We start from the raw sequence: 22915 nt of genomic DNA, 5'->3' as shown, positions 1-22915 counted from the left end.
AGAAAGTGTCTATTCGTACGTTTGCCGTACGGACAACCCCCGGTGCTATTGGTTCATTTACCGAAGTATAAGTACGTGTTTAGGGTTAGGTTATAACCCTATAATGCAACAATTTTTAGGGTTAGGGTTAAGGTTAGGGTTAGGTTTAGTCTTAGTCACGTGACCTAAACTGGCCAATGAGGGGCGCTGCGTACGGATAGAATGTCGGTATATTGATATGGCAACCGTACGGATAGCCACTGCCAATCAAGAATAAAGTCGAAATTTCAAGAATAAAGTTAAAATATAATGGTGAGATTAAAGTTGCAATTTAAAAAATAAACTCAAAATACAATATTGTGATAAAAATTGAATTTCCTTAATGAAGTAAAATCTACCAAAACTGACGAGGGCCAAATTCACCATATGACAACAAACAAACAAAAAATGTTTTATATCGATATATGCGTTAAACTATACTTCAAAGTTGGGTTTAATAACAAAGATATTTTTTCTCTTTTAGCTCATAAACACCATGTTGTGTATTATTTTTGCCAAATCGCAAACCTTCGACTTTTAACACAATATTGAATTTTGAGTTTAATTTCAAAAATTCGCCTTTAATCCCGTCTTTTCGACTTTAATATCATTATATTTCAACTTTATTCTCGACATTTCGACTTTATTCTTGATCTGCTGAAAATAATTTTCCCCATCAAAATTGGCCCTCATCCTCTTCCGTAACTTGACGATATACACACACACGTACGCACACACACGTACCAGCCCTCCAGCATGGCTCTGGCCTGCAGACATTTTTCCTTTGATCTGGTGTGAAAGCGCTGAATCTCATTTCTGTTAAAGCCGAGCTCGTACGCTAAAACCGTCCACTCAAAACAAAGCTTCTGGGAAATTTCCTTTAAGGTCTTCAGGTTGATTACAGCATCCTGAAAACAAAAGTATTACTATTTATTTTGTTTTCTAATGACATTATCACTGAGTTTTAACAAACCTGACACCTAGATCCTGTATGTAAAAGATGAAGTAAACACTGCACATACCTCTTGGGTTTTGTTGGGCATTATCAAGAGTTTCCCAAATTCAGCACAGCACAACAAATTATTCTATTCCAATTCTATTAGCGGACTGTTTTGAAGAAGAAGAGGAAAAATTCCTACAATCCGATCACAATAAGCAGTGGAGGTGTTTGGAATGCCTCGTACAGTGTCCTAAGTGAGAGTGGTTACCAGGGAGATTTGACATCAACATACGGTACTCGTCTGTTAAATATTACTTACCTTAATGTGAGCTGTATCACCTCAATAACATGGCAACAAATGTGCTTTATCCAAAAGTCACTGTTTTTCAAGCATTTTTAACTTTTTCCATTGGATAATTTAGTTGACATTTTCCCCCCACAAATATATATATATATATATATATATATATATATATAATTTTAGTTTTTAAGGTAGATATGACTTCCTTTCAAAAGATTGGTAATACGTATACATCTTAAATTATTGTTCACAGTATGTTTTTTTTTTTTTAAATTACGACGTCTCCTTTAATGAGATCATAAGACACATGTTTGGATGTACACAAAGCCTTTCTCACAGATAAATCGATCATCCAAAGAAGAACATTATCTATCATGCCACAGGGTGGGTGGAGCCATCATGTGGCATGACATATGTGTGTGGATTGCTTCCCTTGGGAAATCATGGCACTAGAATCCATGATGGAAAGAAGACAAGCTAGCAAACGCTCTCACTGTGTAAGGTTTAACAACAGAAACCAAGTGTTACTAAATTGATTAATGTTAGAATAGATCATGTGTCAAACTCAAGGCCCGGGGGCCAAATCCGGCCCTTTAGAGTAAATCATCCAATCCGGCCCACGGGAGAAAGTAAAAAAAGAAAGAAAAATATCAGATCATTGTGTAAATGAAACTCAACAATAATTGCAGGGACTCACAGTTTTCCTGGTGAAGATGGCAGCAGTGCACCTTTAGATGTGAGATTAGCCACTGATGCTACCCAGCAAAGCAGGAAGAAGCGGGAAAAAGGGAGATTATGGCGCTACAGTGTGATATTGTGACGTATCCAGCAGCTCACAGCTCCACATACTAACACAGAACAGAACATGTGTGGACCTGAGTGGATTATTTATAATGTTGTGATTGTGAGATAGAACCATCAACTAACAGGGCTAAACGGGTCATCCCTGCATGTCGGGAGGAGGGGTGGTGTGGAGGGGGTACAAAATACCCCCAGCCTGTGAGCCAGATAGCAAAATAATAGGTGACATGTAGGAGGTAGCAGCGCACCTTTGGATGAGAGATCATCCATGCTCCGCAGAGCTCAGAGGAAGAGAGCTGACGTTCCCAGCAGCGCACACTCGACCAGATCATGTGTGAAACTCATGGATAGTGTGGTGATGGTGAGTTAAAACCATAAAAAAATGGGGAACGCAGTGACACTGCATGAATATGCGTAAGTAGGCTGCAAATCATCTGTTTGTGTAGAGCTGCTCAGAAAGTGACTTTTCAGCAGCTAAAACTCTGGAAAACAGGCAAGTTTGGGAAAATAATGTTTTTGGGGTTATTAGAACAAATGGAGATGGGTGAAAAATAGCATGATATGGGACCTTTAAAATGTTTGCATACAGTTATTTTATGTCAGTGGGTAAACAAGGAAAAGGAAAACAAACTGTTTTTAATTAATTTTTTATTCCAGTTAAAAAGTCACTTTTTGTTAATATCTTGTCCATAAAAAGCTCAAGAACTTTGTGTGCAATATCACTGCAGCAGTTATGCTTATAAAGAAAATAAACTAATAAACAATAAATTCATTGTGGTTCAATGTGCACATAGACATAAATAAATGCATACATTAAAAAAAAAAAAAAAAAAAGTGTTTTGACTAGTTAATCATTGTTGGTATCCAAAGTGATGCAGTCCTCACAACTTATTAGTTTTCCTGATTACTAGGCACAGGAAGTCATAAAAGTCAAATATCCATTTCAACATAATGTCCAACATCACAGTGACAAAAATACTTGTAAAAGTAGCCATATGAAACCACAAAAAGCATGTACAAATACGTGGGTGGTGTATATTTTTAAGACAGAAAATGTAAAGAACTATCCGTCAACAGTCAAAAATCACATTTAACAACAGCTCATCCTATTATTGACTGATTGCTTTTTTTTAAGTGTGTAAATTTGTTTTTTCAGCAGTTTGTAAAGATCCAGCCTGCTGGACCGATACTGTTCACAGTCTTTACTTTGTCTTCAAGTGACGAAGAAGTGCTTTACACTCACCTACTCTCCATTCGAGTCACAGTCAAATATCAACAACCTTTTTGTGGTTAATCGCTCGGGCTTCGTGTAAAGTTACCCTGTTCACCTTTCAGACATCAGTCCATGGGCTCAGTAGCAGCCATCTTTCCAGCTGCCATCCCGCAGGGCACTCAGAGCTGCCAGGCTCTTGGGAGGGGTCAGCAAACTGCAAACAGAAGGTAAAATAACAATGTCAAAGATATAACTAAAAAAAACAACAACAACAGGAAGATAAGAACACGGTTTTAGAATAATGATCAATTTAAACATTGGTACAGAAAATAACAAAGGTTTTTGTTTTGTTGTTGTTTTGAACATTTTTTGTCATTCTGTGTATTTTTATCCCCCAACACAAAGTGTGGAAGGGGGATATACTGTAGGTTTGAGCTCCGTCCATCCGTCTGTCCGAGTTAAAGGGGACAGCTTTTCTCAGAAACTGTTGAAGATAACCAAATTTGGTGTGTGGCTTCAGGGTATCAATACCTTGATGGAGTTTGAAAATGAGAAGTGCGCAAATAGTTTTCCCGGAGTTATTGCCCTTGTGCCATTTTTTTTAACTCTGTATTTAGTATGGTATTTTAGGTATTTTCAAATTTTCTTAGAAACCTTTTAAGATAGTGAGTAATTTTAAATTCTGATGTGATAATATATTCTTATGTATATATCTAAGTTAGATTTAGGACATTTAGGAAAAGGTTGTGAGTTATAATGACCACAAATCTGGTGGGGGATGTTGATGACTGTCTTCTTGTTATTGTTTTTTTGTGTATTTTGAGTCATTTTGTGTATTTTTTGGAGTCATTTTTGTCGTGATTTTAAATATTTTTTGGTTATTCTTATGCATAATTGTTGTTGTTTTGCCTATATGTACAGTCCTTTTGTACAGTATTTATTTTACTGCCAATTTCTTGATTTTTTTACTGTTCTGTGCATTTCTTTGTCATATTGTGTGTTTTTGGAGTCATTTTGTGCCTTTACCTTGGGGGCTGAACATAATTACAGGGGGCTCCAGGTGAAAAGCTTCCTTTAGTACCAACACTACAGTAACCCTGCATTTGGTGTGCTAATTTGAGTTGTTTTCCAACTTTATGGTGGTTTTAAACAGCTATTTCCAGAGTTATACATGTGACTGTCTGTCTTTTGGTGACTTTGCCCAATATTAGACTGGTAACCTTGTCTGTGCCTTCATAACCTATAAAATAACAATGCAGAATTAGAGATGTGTGAGTGATGTTACTGTAAAAGCATGCTGTAAATATTCTAAGTCTTACTGCATTCACTTAAAGAGTCGACATTTCTCCTTCAGTAGGTGGACAGGACTTACATGTGATAAGTATAAGTCGTTTTGCGCACACAGAGTTTTGCATGTTTATCTTATGTATATTCTCCCAACAGACTCCTGACACGCCCACCGCACGTAAACAGGCCGTGAATGAAGGAGTTCTTGTGTGAATCATTTACAGAAGCAGCAGATTTTACCATGATGTCCTTTTTTCTTGACTGGAAATCATGGAACGGAGGAGTTTTCCAAACACTTGCAAATGTCATTGAAATTTGTAAAAAAAAAAAAAAGATAAATCACCTTTAGTTTGAAAATACCGTATTCGTTGAAAGAAAACGTAGAAGATTCAGTTGATAAGATATGTGCATTAAAGTGCAGAACGGCCACATTTTACTGTCCGAGCCCAACCCCAACTCAACAGGCATTAAAGCAGAATTAAGTAACTTGCGCTTAGCGCTCTCCCTAAAGGTCCCTTTTGGTTATGTCACTGTCGTAAAAACTCTGCAGCCCCCATCTCCCAAGGTCGAAGGCAGGGAAAGTTGTGGTTTTCTGGCCAGAGACAGCAGCGAGAGATGAAAGACCCCCCCAATCACCCAATAAACACTTGTATTACCCTCACAGGGACTATGAGAAGGATTTATTAAGGTGAAAAGTTACTTAGCTCTGCTTTAACATATTTATGTCAGAGAGCGAGTTAAAATTTTGGATCTGAACAGAATACAAATGTGACAACATGACTAAAATTCATTGATACCGCATAAACAACTCACCTGCGGGTGGGTTGGGAGATTTTACTTAGCCGTGGAACCCCACTTGTTCCTATGAAGGAGGCCGGGCGGGGAAGTGAACTGCGAGGAACTGCTGACGTGTTGGTGCTGGTTTTCAGGGCCTGTAGTTGGAAACTATTGCTGGGTTTTAGGGCCTGGGGCAGCGCCGCACTGCTGGAGATGCAGTGCAGACTAGCGGAGGTTGGCAGGGAGGAGGAGGCGGGACTCTGCTGCACTGTGGGGCTCACGTAAGCCGTAGCTTTGTTTGGGTGTCTTGGAGTCATGGGAAAGTTACCAACACTCTGGACTCGCTGACTCAGCTGGCCTGGCGATGGAACTGCAAGACATAATGAGGAAGTGTTTAAAATTGAAAGAATTTAAAACAAGCGGCAGATTCATCAAGTAACTCAGGGGAGGAGGAAAGAGGGCTGATCTAATAATGAATCCATGTGTCTTACTGGAGGACTGGAGTCGAGCTAGCCCGTTGGATGAATCAAAGCTCTGGCTGGTCCTGAGGGAGGGCATTACTGGCAGGGAGGAGGGGCCGAGGGAGGGTGGAGTGAGAGGGGACGCCAGGCATGGCATACTGGGAACACTGGGCATGCTGGGAGCACGGAGCAGATTGGGCATGCTTCTTCGTAATTTGTCTATGCAACAATAAAACAAACCTGATCAGACATTGAAAACCATTTATATCATGGAAAGTTATTCACAAGATATACACTGAAGACTAAAGACTGAAGGCGGATGCTCTTAGGCTGTGTTCACACTGCAGGTTCATTCCGATTTTTTGCCCACATGTGACATGTATCTGATTTTTTCATGTCACATTAAACAATAAGGTTAAGAATTAAAGCTTACTTAAGACAAAGTGTCTGAAAGCAGTTATGTTAAAACTTCTACAGTATAGTCTAGATGTGTAGCCCCGCGTATACTTACATTACAGTGCACACTCCACCTTAAAGTGATACTTGATAAAATGTGTTGTTTTAAATACCAAATATTAGATTCCTCCCATTGTGGCAACACATTTGAGGAAGAGGTATTTTCAAAACCCAATAATTCTAAGCTTGGTTTCCTAAATCCTTTAGGATCTTCTCCAAAATCAGGAATTATTGACAAAATAAAGCCATAATAGGGATAATAATTGTCTTATGTGCTTGATAATGCCAGTTAAGCTGTGTCCATATGGTAGCACTCATGTTAAGAAGGCAGTAATTCGGCTTTAAAACCTGGCATTGGTGTACAGTTCCGGTGTCACGGTTTGAGTTTGTAACCGTGATGAGATTGTCAGACAACCTCAGTACGTAGCAGTCATGTACTGCCATTGTACCTGTGCTGGAATTGCCATGCTCAAATTGTCATACTGAGAATACATTGATATCTTAGTTGTTATTCACATTAATATTCACATTAATACAGCCTGTCATTGCCCGATCCCGTTAGATATCGGAAGCTAAGCAGGTCTGGGCCTGGCTAGTAGTTAGTAGTTCACCCACATTGCCTAGTATGAATGTAGTGTGTGAGGGAATGTTGGTGGTGGTCGGAGGGGCCGATGGCGCACTTTGGCAGCCTCGCTTCCATCAGTCTGCCCCAGGGCAGCTGTGGCTACAGTCCTAGTTTACCACCACTAAGTATGGAGTGAAAGAATAATGCCTTAATTCTGTAAAGCAACTTTGAGTATCTATGAGAAAGCGCTATATAAAATTGATGCATTATTATTATTATTATTAAGAAGTGTAATAATGTATTTTAAATATTTCAGCAAGTTAATTGTCAGTGAAGTGCATTTTATGCCAAAAATTGTAGATCATAGTGAGATTGCTGTACTGGATTTTGTCATACAGGGATTTATGTACGGATTTTAAAAATATGCTTAAAAAATATGATTGTTATGATCAGATTGCTAATTTTTATGAATACAACAGCTTAATATTGTAAAGTATTTTTCTTATTAATCAGCATCTGTTTTGAATTGGACATTACTACATTAGGTTATTTATTACAATGCATATTTGAATCATGTTTTTTAGAAAATAAATTATATATATATGAATTTTTGATACTTTGGCTGTGCTATTTTACTGACGAGCCATTACTATCATATGATATCATACGATATCTATGATTACCCTAACTTCAGCACAGCGGAAGTAGCAAAAATAAACTTTCCAATAAAATTAACTTTGGACATTAACTTTGAAATTGAATGAACAATCTCAGCACAGCAGGAGTAGCAAAAATTAATGTTCCTGTAGTGCGCATGCCTAGATATCAGTAGGATGCAAACTCAGACCGTGACACCGGTTTAAAGTCTTATCGCGGTTTCAGATCAGATCTTGTGGTTTCTCTGTGACAAAAAAAAAAAAAACAAATCTTCAAATTCTCACCTGTGTTACTCTTGTATGTAAACTGTGTGTCTGTGATCAGACTGGATGGTCCAGAGTAAGCCGAGAGTCCAGTGAGTGAAAAGTGGGGCGTGTTTGGAGTGCGTCTGCACTCTCTAATACTAGAGAAGGTGTGAGAGTGAGGCAGGCCAGCTCGCTGCATCGACCCGGTGCGGAACAGTCGAGGCTGAGGAGGCGGGAGCAGGTCGGACCCTTCGTCCTCCTCGTCTTCCTCATCCAGGTCAATCTCGGCACGTCTGAGGGAGTTCAGGGAGAAGCTGGAGCTGCGGCGGGTGGTAGTGGCTGAGGTAGAGGCGTAGTCCTGACGGAGACCTGCAGGGTGACACAGAGGTGGGGCTTTTACTGTAAGACTGTGCGCTATATGATTGCACTTCTCAGCCATTAGAATAGAATAGAATAGAATAGACCTTTATTGATCCCCAGTGGGGAAATTCACACGTTGCAGCAACACAATAGAATAGCAGACAGTAAGAACAAACATAAATACCAATATAGGATAATGGTGCAAATATACGACTGAAGAACAGGCATAAATTAGAAAAATGCAAGTAAAATTAAGAAAAACAAAAAAAAACAACAACGGCATAAAAAAAACATAACAAATGAAGGAATATGGTTGGTTCATTACTCTGAATTGGTAGAATAAAAGCATTTATAAATGCTTTGTACTGTTAACTCAAATGTATTACACTAAGTCCAGTCAAATGAAGTTGAACTGTTTTCAAGTTTAAACAATGAATTTTGGTTTTCGTGCAATTCATACAATATTTATAATCTCTTGGTCAATGCATTCTGCTTGTTTTATCTTTGAGATAGTTCATTTTAAATGTGAATGCTTGAAGTTAAAAAGACACAATATAAACCAATAGTTTTAAGGCTTTTTTTTTTTTAAATCCTATCACGTGTACCCTCCTACCTTGGTCTTCTTTATATGCATTTTTTCTGTCAGCAGGCTCTCGTGTGCATAGTGCAGGTATATAAAGTGAATTATTAATATAATTTTGATGTTTTGATCAGCTCAAGCTAAACAGCTATAACTAAACAATAAATAATATTAAGTAAAACGTAGATGTCTTCAGCCTTATTCTGTATCAAGAAAGTACTTTTTAAATGTGGATATTTATTATATACATAAATATGAATTGTATTGTTCAAATTAATTAGAACTCTTTTTTTTTGTGCTACACACATCTTAAGATTGACAAGGCTTTTTTTTTTAAAAAAAGGAGGCAAAGGAAATCAAACCAACCACCCGTCAAACCTAATGCATCATCAGATGATTGAAATCCTACTAATCCATCCATTCTTCCTTATCATTTGTGATCATTTGTTCAGATTTAAACTAGATATTTCAGTGTTAATTAAAAAAAACCAAAAAAAAGCATCCAAACGATGAACTCACTCTCCTCCTGAAGTCGAGCCATGACCTCCACATCCGTCATGTCCTGTAGTTTGTAGCTCATGGAGATGGAGTCGTCCTCCAGCTCTGACACGCCCACTTCGCTGTCCAAGGAAGACTGTGGTGTGAGGGCCGAGTGGCGCCGACCGAGATCTAAAGAGCAGACGGTCAAAGAAGGAGAAACATGTAAACCAGTGCATACAGTGGAGTGCTTCAGTGGGTGAGTGGGGTCTTACTGTGGAGAGTGGAGTTTGACAGGAAGGAGGGCGCTCTGTCAGCGAGGCTGGAGCTACCCCTGAGAGGCAGAGTTGGCTGGAGGAAAGACTGAGCGGGTAATAACAACGGGGCTGATGAAAAAAGCAAGAAGGACTGGGTCAAGAAGTGAAAACCAACTTCTAGCGATAGTTTGGGTTAATATAAGGCATGTAGAAACAGGCAGAAGAAGATTTTCTCTGGGTTACTACAAGATTGCTTGTGTCCATCTGTCAGAGGGCTCGACCTTCTAATCTCTCCCTCAAATGTGTTGTAATCTGATTGTAAAGAGCAAGTAAGATCTGGTTAAGAAACTGGGTTATGTACTTACAACGAGAATTGGGACCGTTTTGAGAAAAAAATAACTGATATATTGAATCCTAAAGTGTTCTAAAACACAGCCATGATATACTGAGTCCTCCAAGATAAAATATTTGATGTATTCAAAACTCCAGTGATTAAAATAATAGTTGAAAGTCTCATCTTATTGTTTTACTCACGTGTTTGTGTTTTATTGTAGCTGGATCATCAGCTTCTTTTGAAAAAAAAAACACTTCACCTCTCAGGAATGACCTTAACGTCATCCCACTCCTCAGTGGGGTCACATTGACACAACTTTAACTAAAAAACTAAATATCTTGTGCTAGTTGCTTGACGTTTACAGCAGATTTACAGTGGGGGCATTTAGCAGCCATCGATTGTGCAAGTTATCCCACTTCAAAAGATGACAGAAGTTTGTTATTTTTTACAATAGATACATTTTCACTGTGAGAGAAATCACATTGTATGATTTTTAAAGAATTTATTTGTAAATTATTGTGTAAAATGAGTATTTGGCACCTACAAATAAGCAATAAGTCTGGCTCTCACAGACCTGTTACTTCTTCTTTAAGAAGCTCTTCTGTCCTCCACTCGTTACCTGTATTAATGGCACCTGTTTGAACTCGTTACCTGTATAAACGACACCTGTCCGCACCTCCAGTCAGACTAACACCTGCACAATGGCTGAGACCAGGGGCCTCATTTATAAAAGTGTGCCTAGGTAAGCGCACTTCAGCTGACGTACGATAAAAACCAGGAAGTGCGTACAAATTTTTTTTTTTTTTACGATTTATAAACGAGGGCGCAAGTACGTCCCACGCATTTTTCCATGTATTAATCACAATCAACTCAAAAGTTATCGCACAGCCAATTGATCGGTTTGGCACAATTGTGATTTTGATTACAATTATTATTATTATTATTATTATTATTATTATTAATAATAATATAAAACTGTATTTGTAGGCGCGGGCATGTCACTCACTGCCTTCATTATTTTATTTTATTTGTGCATATTAATATCAATACTGAAAATATTATATAAATATTTTTCATCAGCAGTCCCTGGACAAAATATTCAATTGTCACCCTAAAAGAATGATAATTACAGGAAATATACAGTGAAAAATGCAACAACACAATAACATATAACACTTCTATTTGCATATAAAAAACAACAGTATTCGAGAGAAGACAATTGTCAGATACTATAAACATACAAGTTCATAAAATAAAACATTAAAAAGCCACCAAGAGGCTATTGCATGTAATTTGACACCTGGATCCTTATCTTTTGTTAGATATTGCTTATTCCCTTATAAAGTTTGACTTTGTAATAGCACAAAGAGACTATTTAGATTTAAATGATCATTTTTCACCCAAATATTGCAAGTCTGTTGACTATTGCCCAAACAATAACATCACAACAGAAAATGAATATTCCTTTAATCAGTTATGTCGCTTTTAGTTTAATTTTAGTTGATTCATGTTATTTGTTGTTCATAAGTTGAGTGAATATGTTTGTGTTACCTGGGGATTCGGTTAGAGCAGCAGATTTAGCGTAAGGCAGGACAGGGCAGCTGAGGGTAGAGAGACCCTCTATGCAGCTGTAGGGACGGACAGAGGAGAGTCCACGCCACCGCTTAGCTGGGAACGAGATGGGACGTGTTAGTGTGGAAACTGCAACCATGCCAGGGAAACATTCAGCACATTGATTATGTATTTAGCATGTCATACATGCTGGCTTCATGATAATCCGCTTCCTTGTGACCAACGTTGGTGGCTCCAAACACAAGAGGGCGGATTCAATAAGACGAGGTACAGCTTAGTCCTGTGGCTTTATGGGCTAAACTACAGATTTGGGTTTTTTGGAAGCATCTTCGGATAAGCAGGGATTGCACATGTAGGCTACATCCCATTCCCAAACCCAGAATTAGGTCTACTATGGTCAACTTTGGAGTTTGACGCTACAAGTTGAATAGGATTCATGCTGAATTGTTTTAAAGAACGGAAAAAATGTCTTAAATTGAATTTCTATAGGTTCCTAGAAGTGGATTACATAAAAGTTAAGTAATTAGGACACCATGATCCATACTATAATAGAAAATAAATAAATAAAAATAATATCTATTAATGCTGGTCAGAAAAATGAAAATAATAAAATAGAATTGGGGACTAATTAAATTGGAAAGTTAAATTGGGGACTAAGAGAGTACAGTAAAGCTACACTTACAGGACATGTTTTCATTTATTTATTTATTTTTTGCTTAGCCTTAACCCCAAGGGCCTACGCTACAAAGCTAGATAATTACATCCTGGATTAATCTCCGTTAGCGGGCTTTACCTAACCACACATTCCTTGTCAGAGAGAAGCTGTCCTACGAAGGTCGATAACAACACGCTAATTTAAGCCAAGTGTTTTCAGCCTGGGTACGTGAGCACTCATATAAAAGGGGTGGAGATTCCAGCGTCTGACCTATCATTACAAATAAATGGAGAAAACTGGCAGAGCCACTGTTTCACTGTAGTATGTTCCTGCTGATGCGGTCAGCCTCACTATGGTGTATGAATTAATGACTTCACCTGTCTGCGCATATGTAGACACAGGCTTCATCAGCTGACTGTAGATCAGTCCATCAGATATAAATCTACATCTTTCCTAAAGGATGTCATCAGTAAATGAAAGGATTGCATTTATTCATTAATAATCTTTCTTTCCTAAACGTAGCTGTCAGATCTGCACCAACCAGGACCTTCTAACAAAGGGCAGGTCGTTTTCTAAGATAACTGATTGGTCAGGAGGCGGGGCTTTAGTCCTCGCTAAGATCCTATCCAGAACAAATCCTGCTGTCGACCAGGTTAGTCGTTCAGCCTAAGTTACCATGGTGATTTATCTCCGTAAGACGTTAGCGAGCCTCGTAGCTTACCCCCAAAAACTCTAAACTTTTCAGAGCTCATTGGGGGATTTATCCCACTGATTGGGAGTGAGAGCAACACTACAGGATAGAAACTATTATTCACAGCAAGTTGCACAAACAACAGCCACAAGAACTCAAGCACAAGGAGGCATTCATGACCCAGAGGAGGCATGCCAGCCTTCACTGAATGCAGTTTTGGATTAAGATCAAGACCTTGAAATGTGTACACAATAACAAACTAAGAAACGTGCAAATAAACAATCAGAATAAAGTAGCAAAGCAGTGCATGGGTATTAGGAACCTTAAATTATGATAAATATTATTATTGTTATTGTTACAATATGAAGGAATGTATGTGAGGCTGAGCCACATTCCTCTTGTATATCCTTTCCTCTTTCAAGGGCGGATTATATGTGATGGAAGAGCAGCAGGATCTGGGAAATATATGTCTTTTGAACCGTTAACATCAGCTTGGTTTCCATGGTAACCATACTTCCACGCATTCGAGGGAGTGAGAGCCCTACATCTAAAACTGGGTCCTTTCATAAAACACACACTATGATGACACATCACATTAAAAACAGAAACCCTGAGTTGAAATGCAGGTTTAGAATAGAAAAGGGTGACGAGACCATGGAAAAACAATAAGAATGATAACATCTCATGTAAAAACAGAAAGAAAATCTTTACAGTTCCTTAAAATATAACATCAGTAAATTTAAGAGCAAATCAGGCAGATCAGTCATAATATTTGTTCCAGAGTTTAACGATGCAAACAACTCTATTTCTCATATTTTTAATATAGCACTACTAGTGAGTGTGTATTATCAATCCGGCATACTTAGCATGTTTAATGTGTTAGAAGTAGGAAAATGGGTAAATGTAAGGATTTGAGCAGGAATAATGTGAGCAAGCCTTAGGATAATTTTGTACCGCCCCAAAAGTAAACCTACATGACACCAAAAATACGCAAAATGACAAGAAAAATAAGCAAAATGACAAGAAAAATAAGCAAAATGACAAGAAAAATATGCAAAATGACAAGAGAAAAAAGCAAAATGACAAGAAAAATATGCAAAATGACAGAAAAATATGCAAAACGACAAGACAAATAGGCAAAATGAAAGGAAAAATACATAAAACATATAAAATACACAAAACAAACAGAAAGACAAAACAACACAAATACACAAACATTTCTGAAAAGAATAACAAACAATAACAATAAGTCCAAAAACACAAAAAACGACAATGTAATTCAGAGAAGGATTGAATGATCTCAGAATAGACATAGGCAACTGCTGGCCCGAGGGCCACAAGGCAGGCCTCAGAAGGCCCCAAAAGTAAACATACATGACACAATACAAAATACCAACATAAAGAAGTGAAATGACAGAAAAATAAGCAAAATGACAAGAAAAATGAAAGAAAAAATGTGTAAAATTATTTTTTTAAAAAACGACAACAAAAGTACAAAAAAATAAAAGAATACTTTACAAAACTACAAAAAACACACACAAAAATCTTTGTTTTTACCTGTATTATTGCTCAGATTGATCATGATTAATGATAAATATTATTATTATTATTATTAATTTTGTGGCCCTCATTGTGATAAAAGTTGCCCATCTCTGTTACAGATGTTGAGGAATGTTTTTGGTAAGAGTGAGGAGCTTTCACCCTCATTGTGCATCAGTTAGCTTTGCAACTAAATGCCAGCCTTGTATCAGTAGATGATGTTTTTGCCTCCCACAGCTTGAACAAAAGAACATGTTAATAATGGCATAGCAAATACAAATTGATTTCAAATGTTATTGGGAATGTGAATGAATTCCAACACCACAAAGATGATCCCTGTGCAGGAAATGTGGGTGAGATATTATAAAAATAACAGAGTAATACACTGCTTTATAAATACCAGCTGCACGTGTAGATACTTTGTGTGAAGTGTGCCACGGCTTCTGATCACATGTCAGCCAGCGGACGGAGGCAGATGTGAACACATGTGCAGGCTGATAATCTGTGTGCTGAGTGCACGGTACCTTGGTCCAGTCTGTGACAGAAGGTGAGCTTGGCCAGCTCCGCCTCAGGCCCCGGGTGGTCCAGTACCTGCCTGCACCACTGCAGAGGGCTGATGACGCTCTCAGGCTGCAGCTTGGCTTTGGGACTCACATACAGCCTAAAAAACGACACAACAACGCTTAAAAGTGGGAAGAAATGTCTTTATTTATCACACTTGAACTAAAAAAAGCTGGATCTTATATTATAGCCAACATGTATTACAGCTTTGTTATTTTATGAGGATAAAACAAAGTACGAGAGCTGAGATTTTTTCTATGAAATCCAAACATAAATGTACAAATGTATGTACAACCACACATTGAAAACAATTTGAACAGCTACAACATAGAGTTTTGCTATAACAGAGAAATCAATGTTAGCTTTGTTATGATGAAGGTACTCAGTTGTCAGTAGGGGTGTGAAAAAAAATCGATTTCACAATATATCGCGATTTTTTGGGGGGGGCAATTTTTAAAATCGATTTAAAATTATTATTATTATTATTTTTTTCCTAATATTTAATCAATATTTTTGTTGACCAGCTCCTGTTCCTACATAAAATCCTTAAAAATTGTGCCAATTCTGTACCTCTACTCCGGTAGATGGCACTGTAGATATAATAATAATAATAATAATAATCATAAATAGGATGTTTTGAAACAAATAGTTTTGACTCAATTTGTCCTCTGAATACAGCAACTTCATTTTTCATCTCTACGTTTAATTTTGATATTAAGTGGGTAGAATATTGCAATATATTGTGATAATATTGTATTGTGACCCAAGTATCGTGATATGAATCGCATTGCAAAATCCTTCCCAATACTCATCCCTTGTATTCAGGGTAAAAAAAAACAAAACATGAATATATTAAGTGAATTCAATAAGTTAAAATATACTACATCCCACCAACATACTACAGTCAAATTTGTACACACTTTTTGGACTTTTGGATTAAACTTCTGCTTTTAATGACAGAATGGGGTAGACTGTGATGTGTTTTCTATAACAGTCCATATACTATATATTATATACTGTATATTGGCTTGGATTTTCTATATTAGATGAGTGCATAGGACTAAGACACACTATCCTATGTATAGTGGTGGAATAAAGCTTAAAAATGATTTTACATATAATTTTGTTGGACAAAATCCTGTGTTAAACTGCTGTAAACCTAAAGAAGGAGCCCCAGAGTGACATACCCACCAGTCCATGCCTTTACCCTGACTTTTGTGGTCAATGGGTCAAGTTAAATAGAGTAATGGTGCACGCTAACAGTGGGTGGACTGACTCCGATGTGGGCTACATTTTCCACCTCGTCGGGTTTGATGGGTGGGAATGGAGATGCTTGAGTAGGCAGTGTGTCAGTGTGTGAGCTACCTCACTCCACTTCAGCCTAAAGCTCTACACTACAAAGTAAGAGCTCCTTGATCTCACACTGAAGGCATTTCTATATTCATCTCTCTGCTGGTTTTACTCCAGATAGAAACCTATGCAGCACCATGGCCCAGTTTATACATCTATGTGACTCTGATATATCTCTATATCTATAGTCTATATACTGTATCTATGTGAGTCTGATATATCTATATATAGTCTACATATCTCTATGAGTCTGATACATCTCTATATCTGTAGTCTATATATACCTATATCTATAGACTATATATCTCTGCAAGTCTGATATATCTCTATATCTATAGTCTATATATATCTATAAACTATATATCTCTGTAAGTCTGATATATCTCTATATTTCTGTGAGTCTACTATATCTCTGTACTGTGCTTGAAATCTAGGTGTGACTGTCCCAGCGTTCTCCCTCTCCCTGTTGACAAATCAAAGTAATGTGTTTTGTTCTCGCTGGCAGCTCTGGAGCTCTGACATTGAATCTTGTTAGAATGGAAAAAAATCTTACAAAGATCACACGTTTCCACTGCATCCAAAAAGCAAAAACATGGAGAAAACAGATATCTGTGCAGTGTCCTTAGGCTGATATTTCCTTATTAAGTACACATCTTTTTGTGTGGTTATCGGATATTTTGCAAACTGAAAAGGAAGCTGCTTGACATTGTGACCAACTAAAGGATGACTAAGCCAAATTTACATTGTGTGGGCAGGGAAGAGGTATCAATCACTGATTTTTGGAGAAATGTTGTTCTGCTTGTTTGAACAGATATGCTGATCCAACAGAACTGATTGGTAGTGGCTGATGATCAGGATCTTTTCAGTGCTGGATAATGACACACTTTAAAGGGGACATATGAGGAATCTACTTTTGCAGTTTTTTTTATTAACACATGGTAACTTGAGTGTCAAAAACGTGAAATAAAACCATCCAGTTGTTTGTTTGTGGTCTGTGTAAGTCTTGTAACACAGAGAAAATTACTCTGTTTCCAATGTTCTAAGTTTGTGACATCACAAGCTAAATCAGGAAAAAAATACCCTCCCCTCAGCTGGTAACTCCACCCATGGACTCCACTCCCAACCTAATGAAAACTTTTGCAAAAGTGCACCATTGTTTTTCACACCGAACGCGACTGTCGCGACAGCCCCCAAAAAATGACGCTTTTGCTCTACTTATGCACGGTGGGCGTGTCAAGAGACCGGACCGGAGAATATGTGTAGGAGAGAAGTGCGTAACTTCAGGCGCGTAAAAAAACGCTTAAGTCCAGATGGGAGAATGCACCCCCTAGTGCGCAAGTGCCCATAGGAAAATTTCACGCGTAGGATTATTTTACACTACACCGTGTCACTGTAGCGGGAGGGGGGGGGCTGCTGCCTCGGTTCTACAGACAGTGAAGAACGGGGGAGTTGTCACTTGAGAAGTTCAAATTTTTCAACTTTGAGCGACTGGGTCATGCAGGACCTCTTGATTTGAATCATTTACATTGATTTTGAATATAATCTAGTCACTTCGGTCGTGTTCGGTGTGAACGCACCTTTAGTGTGCGCCCCCCCGCGGAAGACAGGGGCGGGGACACACACCCCTAAAACGGAGCGCTCTCACAGAACTCGTTTTTACAGGGTATTAAACCTCTTTTGTTGTTTAATTCATGTTATGTTTTGACCAAACACCAGCACAGATATGTAATTTAGACCACAGGGAACTGTTTTTAAGGGTGATTTTTTTTTTTTTTTTTAAATAATATGTCCCCTTTAAAATTTCAGGCAGAAAAACATTTAAACCTGCAGGAACTGTTGTAATGTATTTTTATAGCAGTCTTCAACGATGCTATACATCATTACGATCCTTTAATACCACATTTGACCAGAATGTTCTCCCAGATTTATCGATTTATTTTTATACTAATCAAATAATTTACTAATAAAAACAAAAAGGTTTTGAAAAGTAATTCTTCTTTATTTACATTAGAGATTTCCTTTATGTTTGAGTGTTTATAGCAGAAAAACAAAATATTCTGTGCACGATGCGATTGCAATGTCTCATCCACACTGTCGCCTACACATTAGCTATTACATAATAACATAGATAACACCTTCCTATATGCAAAGGGGTTCACATAAACCTCATCACATTTTTTAACATCATTTTCAACGACAAAGAAAACAAAATATGTATCTGTTTGGAAACCTTCCAGGCATCTCTTAACTTTATTTAATTTAACTTTTGTAAAATCAAACCAAAAAAAATTTATTATTTCAAATTTATGTTGCTCCAAATTTCCAAATACCCAGATTTATTGCACCCATAACAAATCAAATTGTGGAATAAGGCTTTTTTGATGGATTTATTTTATTTTTTAAACATTAACCACACATTAAAGTTGTCCTTTATGTATGAGTGTTTATAGCAGAAAAGCAAAATCATTTGTGCATGATGCAATGTCTCATCCACACTGTAGCCTATAGGTATATTGTATAATAACTTAACACCTTCTTATATGCAAAGGAGATTACATAAACTCCATCACATTTTCAACACAGAAAAACAAATCTTCATCTGTTTGGAAACCTTCAAGGCATCTCTTAATTTAATTGAATCTAATTTAACTTTAATTTAATTTAATCCTATTATTTTTCAGTTTATGTTGCTCCACATTTATTGCACTCATAACAAATCAAAATGTGGATTATGACTCAGGGTTTGATGGGATTTTTGTTGTCAGCAGAGGATGCTTCATTACGTGGCCAGTGTGTCTATGGATGGCCTGTAAACAACCTGTAAAGGGTAGGACGCACATTTACGCACAAACACAGGACGGACGCACAGTGTTTTGCAGCATGCACACTGCGGCCACAGACACAAAGGCAGCAGTTTACCAGCTCTCAGGCTCCCCGATGGGGAGGACGGTGCTGAGATCCAACACATCCACCTCATCCAGAACCGTGGCGGAGTCTCCGTCCTCTGCATCCGCCTCGGGAGACGCTGAGCTCGGCTGAAAATAGGCGAAAGGCTCCTCGGTGGAGCTTTGTTTGGGATGCGGCAGAGAAGGGTCATATTTGGTGGAGAAAGTGTCCGTCGTGGTCGAGTGCAGGCACGGTACTGGAGGCTGGAGCTGAAGGCCTGCTGGGGGGTGATTGTTTACAGCACCGGCTCTGCTTCGTAATTGTTCGTTCTGTCGCTCCAGTTTCCGAACCAGCTCCTGCAGCTTCAGCACCTCCAGCTCTGCGCTCACTATCTTACTGTTCCCATTCACGTCCGCCATCACAGGGCCGTTCAGAACCACCTCTGCTTCCATCGGCCACCCCGCACATGTAGAGCGGCTGCACTGCACCGGAGAGGGGCTCAGGTCCCCCTGTTCTCAGCAGTAGCTCCACACACTCCCACACACACACACACTGAATCACACACACTGATGCTGCTGTTAGGATGAATACACAGCCTCCTTCTCATTGGTCAGCAGCTCTCAGTTCTACTCCCATCACGCCACCAGTGAGGAAGTATGTGTTAAAGCCGCTTTTAGCACTAAAATAACATCAACAATAAACTGGGAAGATTTTCAGTAGCTGGTCGAATAAAGTCAATAATATTAATAAATATTTTTAAAAAACTATTAAATATTAAAATGTAAATACAATGTTTATTACTTCAATGGCCTAATAATTGCAATAACAATGGTTTTAAGCCAGTACAAATTACTTATTTTTATCAATAATAATAATACTGAGAATGCTATGACTTTTATTCAATTATTAATATTATTATTAGAATTTCAACATGTGGAACTCTATTATTGTTTATTATTAGTACAAATATAACATCAACAATAAACTTGGAACATTTTCAATAGCTGGAAGAATAAAATCAATAATAATAATAATAATTAGGGATGTAACGATTAATCGTAAGGCAGTTAAAAATCGATTCATAGGTATCACGGTTGATATCAATTTTCTGAAAATTGAATCGCAGTACTTTTTTTAACCAGCAGAGGGCTGCCTTCTACTCTTAAATATGTTAATAAATGATTCATTACCCCTTTAGCACCGAAAGAATATCTGTAATATTACTTGAATATCTGTAAAAGTCACGTTTTTCTATTAGCTCTGTCTGCTAGCATAGCTTCTCTTCTTCACTGCAAGATATCTGCATGCCAACCGACCACTGTGTTACCAGCGCCCTCTGCTGGTCCAAACAAATATGACGTAAATCAGTGCAATCGGTTTTTTTTTTTTTTTTTTTTTTTTTAAAGTCCAATTGTTAAGTCACAAAATACATTTTCAGTTGCACTTTTAAAAGAAAAAGAACTATTATGCAGTTTTGCATTGTTTATTATAGAACCAGAATTTAAATTAATAGACTTCATTTTCATTTGTATTATTCCTTTATTTATTTCATTCAAGATTTATTTTTAGTTAAATTGCATTATTTTGAATAGTTTATCAAGGAATTATTTTGACAATGAAAAATAAAAGGAAAATAGTACAGCATTTTCTAGTTTTTTTTTCCCAAAAAAAAAATTTGTCTACAGTCCCATTTTGTAAAATAAATTGTGAGAGAATCGTATCGTGAACCCAGTATCGTGAATCGAATCGTATCGGGAGTTGAGTGAATTGTTACATCCCTAATAATAATCTATCTATAAAAGCAAAAAAGGTCTGTGTGTGTGCGTGTGTGGAGCGAATATCTCAAAGTGGTGCCTGTTCGACCTGAAACTTTGGCAACGGCTTCCAAACACCCCGAGTGTGTGCGTCTGTTATTTTGGAGTAATTTCCAAATGTTTATTTTAATTTTATTTCAGCTTGTTCGCCCAGAAGTGAAACCTGTTCAGCTTTTGATCTCAGTGTGTGAGGAGGCGCTAGCGCACCATCTATATCTATTTCACTGCACAGCTCCATCACAGAGGCGAGCTAGAGTCACGTGGGCGGCCAGAGCCAATCGCTGCACACACACCAAGCAGACACCCACTGCAAACACATGAGTGAGAGAGAGGGAGGCTGTGTCCGAAATGGTGCACTACGCGCTATTCTCATTCATATTTAGTGCGTAGTGGTCCCACTTCGATAGTGTGCACAGAATATGGCCATCAGAAATACCCGGATGTACACTATGGATAGTTTAGAGGGGGGAGGGGCATCTGAGCAGCGGCGCAGTCACACTGATCGACGAGCAAAGCTCTCAAGTCTCACTGATTGGGTCTGATGTGAGTCACTGATGTGCGTGCATGTGTGTGGCGAGTCACAAACACACACACACACACACCAAACAACAACAAAAATATTAAAATGATTCAAAATACACAAAACTAAATATTTATACAAAAAATACACAAAATGACTCCAGAATCACACAACAATGCCAACAAAAAAACAATAATTATTCAAAAAAGACAACACAAAATGACAACAGAAATGCACAAAAATATACAAAATTGCTCCAAAACACACAAAATGACTCCAAAAAACATACATTACAGAAAAATACACCAAACAACAACAAACTATAAAATATGAAAATGACTCAAAATACACAAAACTAAATATTTAGACAAAAAATACACAAAATGACAACAGAAATGCACAAAACTACACCAAAAAAGATACAAAAATACACAAAATCATTCCAGATTCACACTACTTTACTTTGCACCCACAAATAAAACCCCTTTATAACACTACAGATAACAAAGTATGTACACCTCTTTGTACATCCAACCTTCAAATTCTCATTTGGCCATAATTGACAACTGTACTTATGCTCCCACATGAATGCATACTTCCGACGGGCACTGTACTAGTGTATATTAATATTAATCATGCCACATGCAGTAGCTTGATATGACCTATATTCTTTTCATCACACTAGAAAAGTAGTTAGGAGCCGCTGCTATCATTAATTCACTTACCTGACAAGAAATGAGTCAAACAAATTCAGATGTTGTCCAGATTTTAGCCTCGTAGATCCTGGTTCAGCTTCGCTAACCACAAAGCGCCAATGCCAGATGTTTGCCATTAATAGGCCAAATAAACCAGCACTGGCCAAAATGTGGGCCACTGTGCACTGTTATCCCTCCGTTTTCTGGTCTGGCCCATATACTGTGTGTAATGATGGCACTATAGCGACTCACACTTGTTTGCCATATCCGGGCCACAATACAGCCATAGCAATACCAGATGACAACCACAAACCAACCAAATAAACAAGCATTCGCCCAAATGTGGGTCACAATGCATTGTCATTTTGACCCAAATCTGGCATACGCTCCATTTTCTGGTCTGGCGCATATACCAGAATTGTTAATGCTAACTTGCCAGAATTCAGCCAGAATTTGCCCAAATATGTTTGAAGATACCTGAGCCAAGTTCGGTACTTTATATTTGGGCCACTTTAGGTTCACATTAAGATTAGTGGATTCTAACTTGCAGTGGCGAGCCATGCATTTCACACCTAGGCCTTCAGTGATGTCCTACACTGAATGAATCCACCTCTTAATACCATCATTATGACGCCATGGCTCTCTAAACCATACATTTATACAGAAACAAACATAGTCGAGTACAACTACTTTATTTCCGGAGCATTTAAAATCAATACATCCGTATTAACAATTAAGAGTAGTAAAGTAAAAGTTATATGATCGCTTGGATACTGTCACAGCTTAAAAATAAAAGGCAATTAGTCTACAAAAGTCCACTAAACAGCACAATGTCGCACCCATAAAGCAGTTTCATTCATTCATTTGTAACTTGCCATAATTCAGCCAGAACTGGGCCAAATA

General features: G+C 37.9%; 1 protein-coding gene across 1 annotated transcript; it reads right to left on the bottom strand.

Moving 5' to 3' along the window:
* Nucleotides 1–2912: 2912 nt before the first annotated feature.
* slain1a (SLAIN motif family, member 1a) lies at nucleotides 2913–19563 on the bottom strand. The gene is made up of 9 exons (XM_028436245.1): nucleotides 19017–19563; nucleotides 14711–14847; nucleotides 11281–11397; nucleotides 9414–9524; nucleotides 9181–9330; nucleotides 7761–8090; nucleotides 5829–6017; nucleotides 5374–5707; nucleotides 2913–3487 (listed from the first exon to the last, which is right to left on the bottom strand). Exons 1-9 carry the CDS (start codon nucleotides 19433–19435, stop codon nucleotides 3412–3414), a joined length of 1863 nt encoding a protein of 620 aa, XP_028292046.1. The 5' UTR covers nucleotides 19436–19563; the 3' UTR covers nucleotides 2913–3411.
* Between the last annotated feature and the right edge of the window lie 3352 nt (nucleotides 19564–22915).

The sequence above is a fragment of the Gouania willdenowi genome, chromosome 21, assembly GCF_900634775.1.
Source record: "Gouania willdenowi chromosome 21, fGouWil2.1, whole genome shotgun sequence".
NCBI lineage: Eukaryota > Metazoa > Chordata > Actinopteri > Blenniiformes > Gobiesocidae > Gouania > Gouania willdenowi.
Note: the sequence above shows the minus strand (reverse complement) of the source record. Positions and strands in the feature narration are given on the sequence as shown.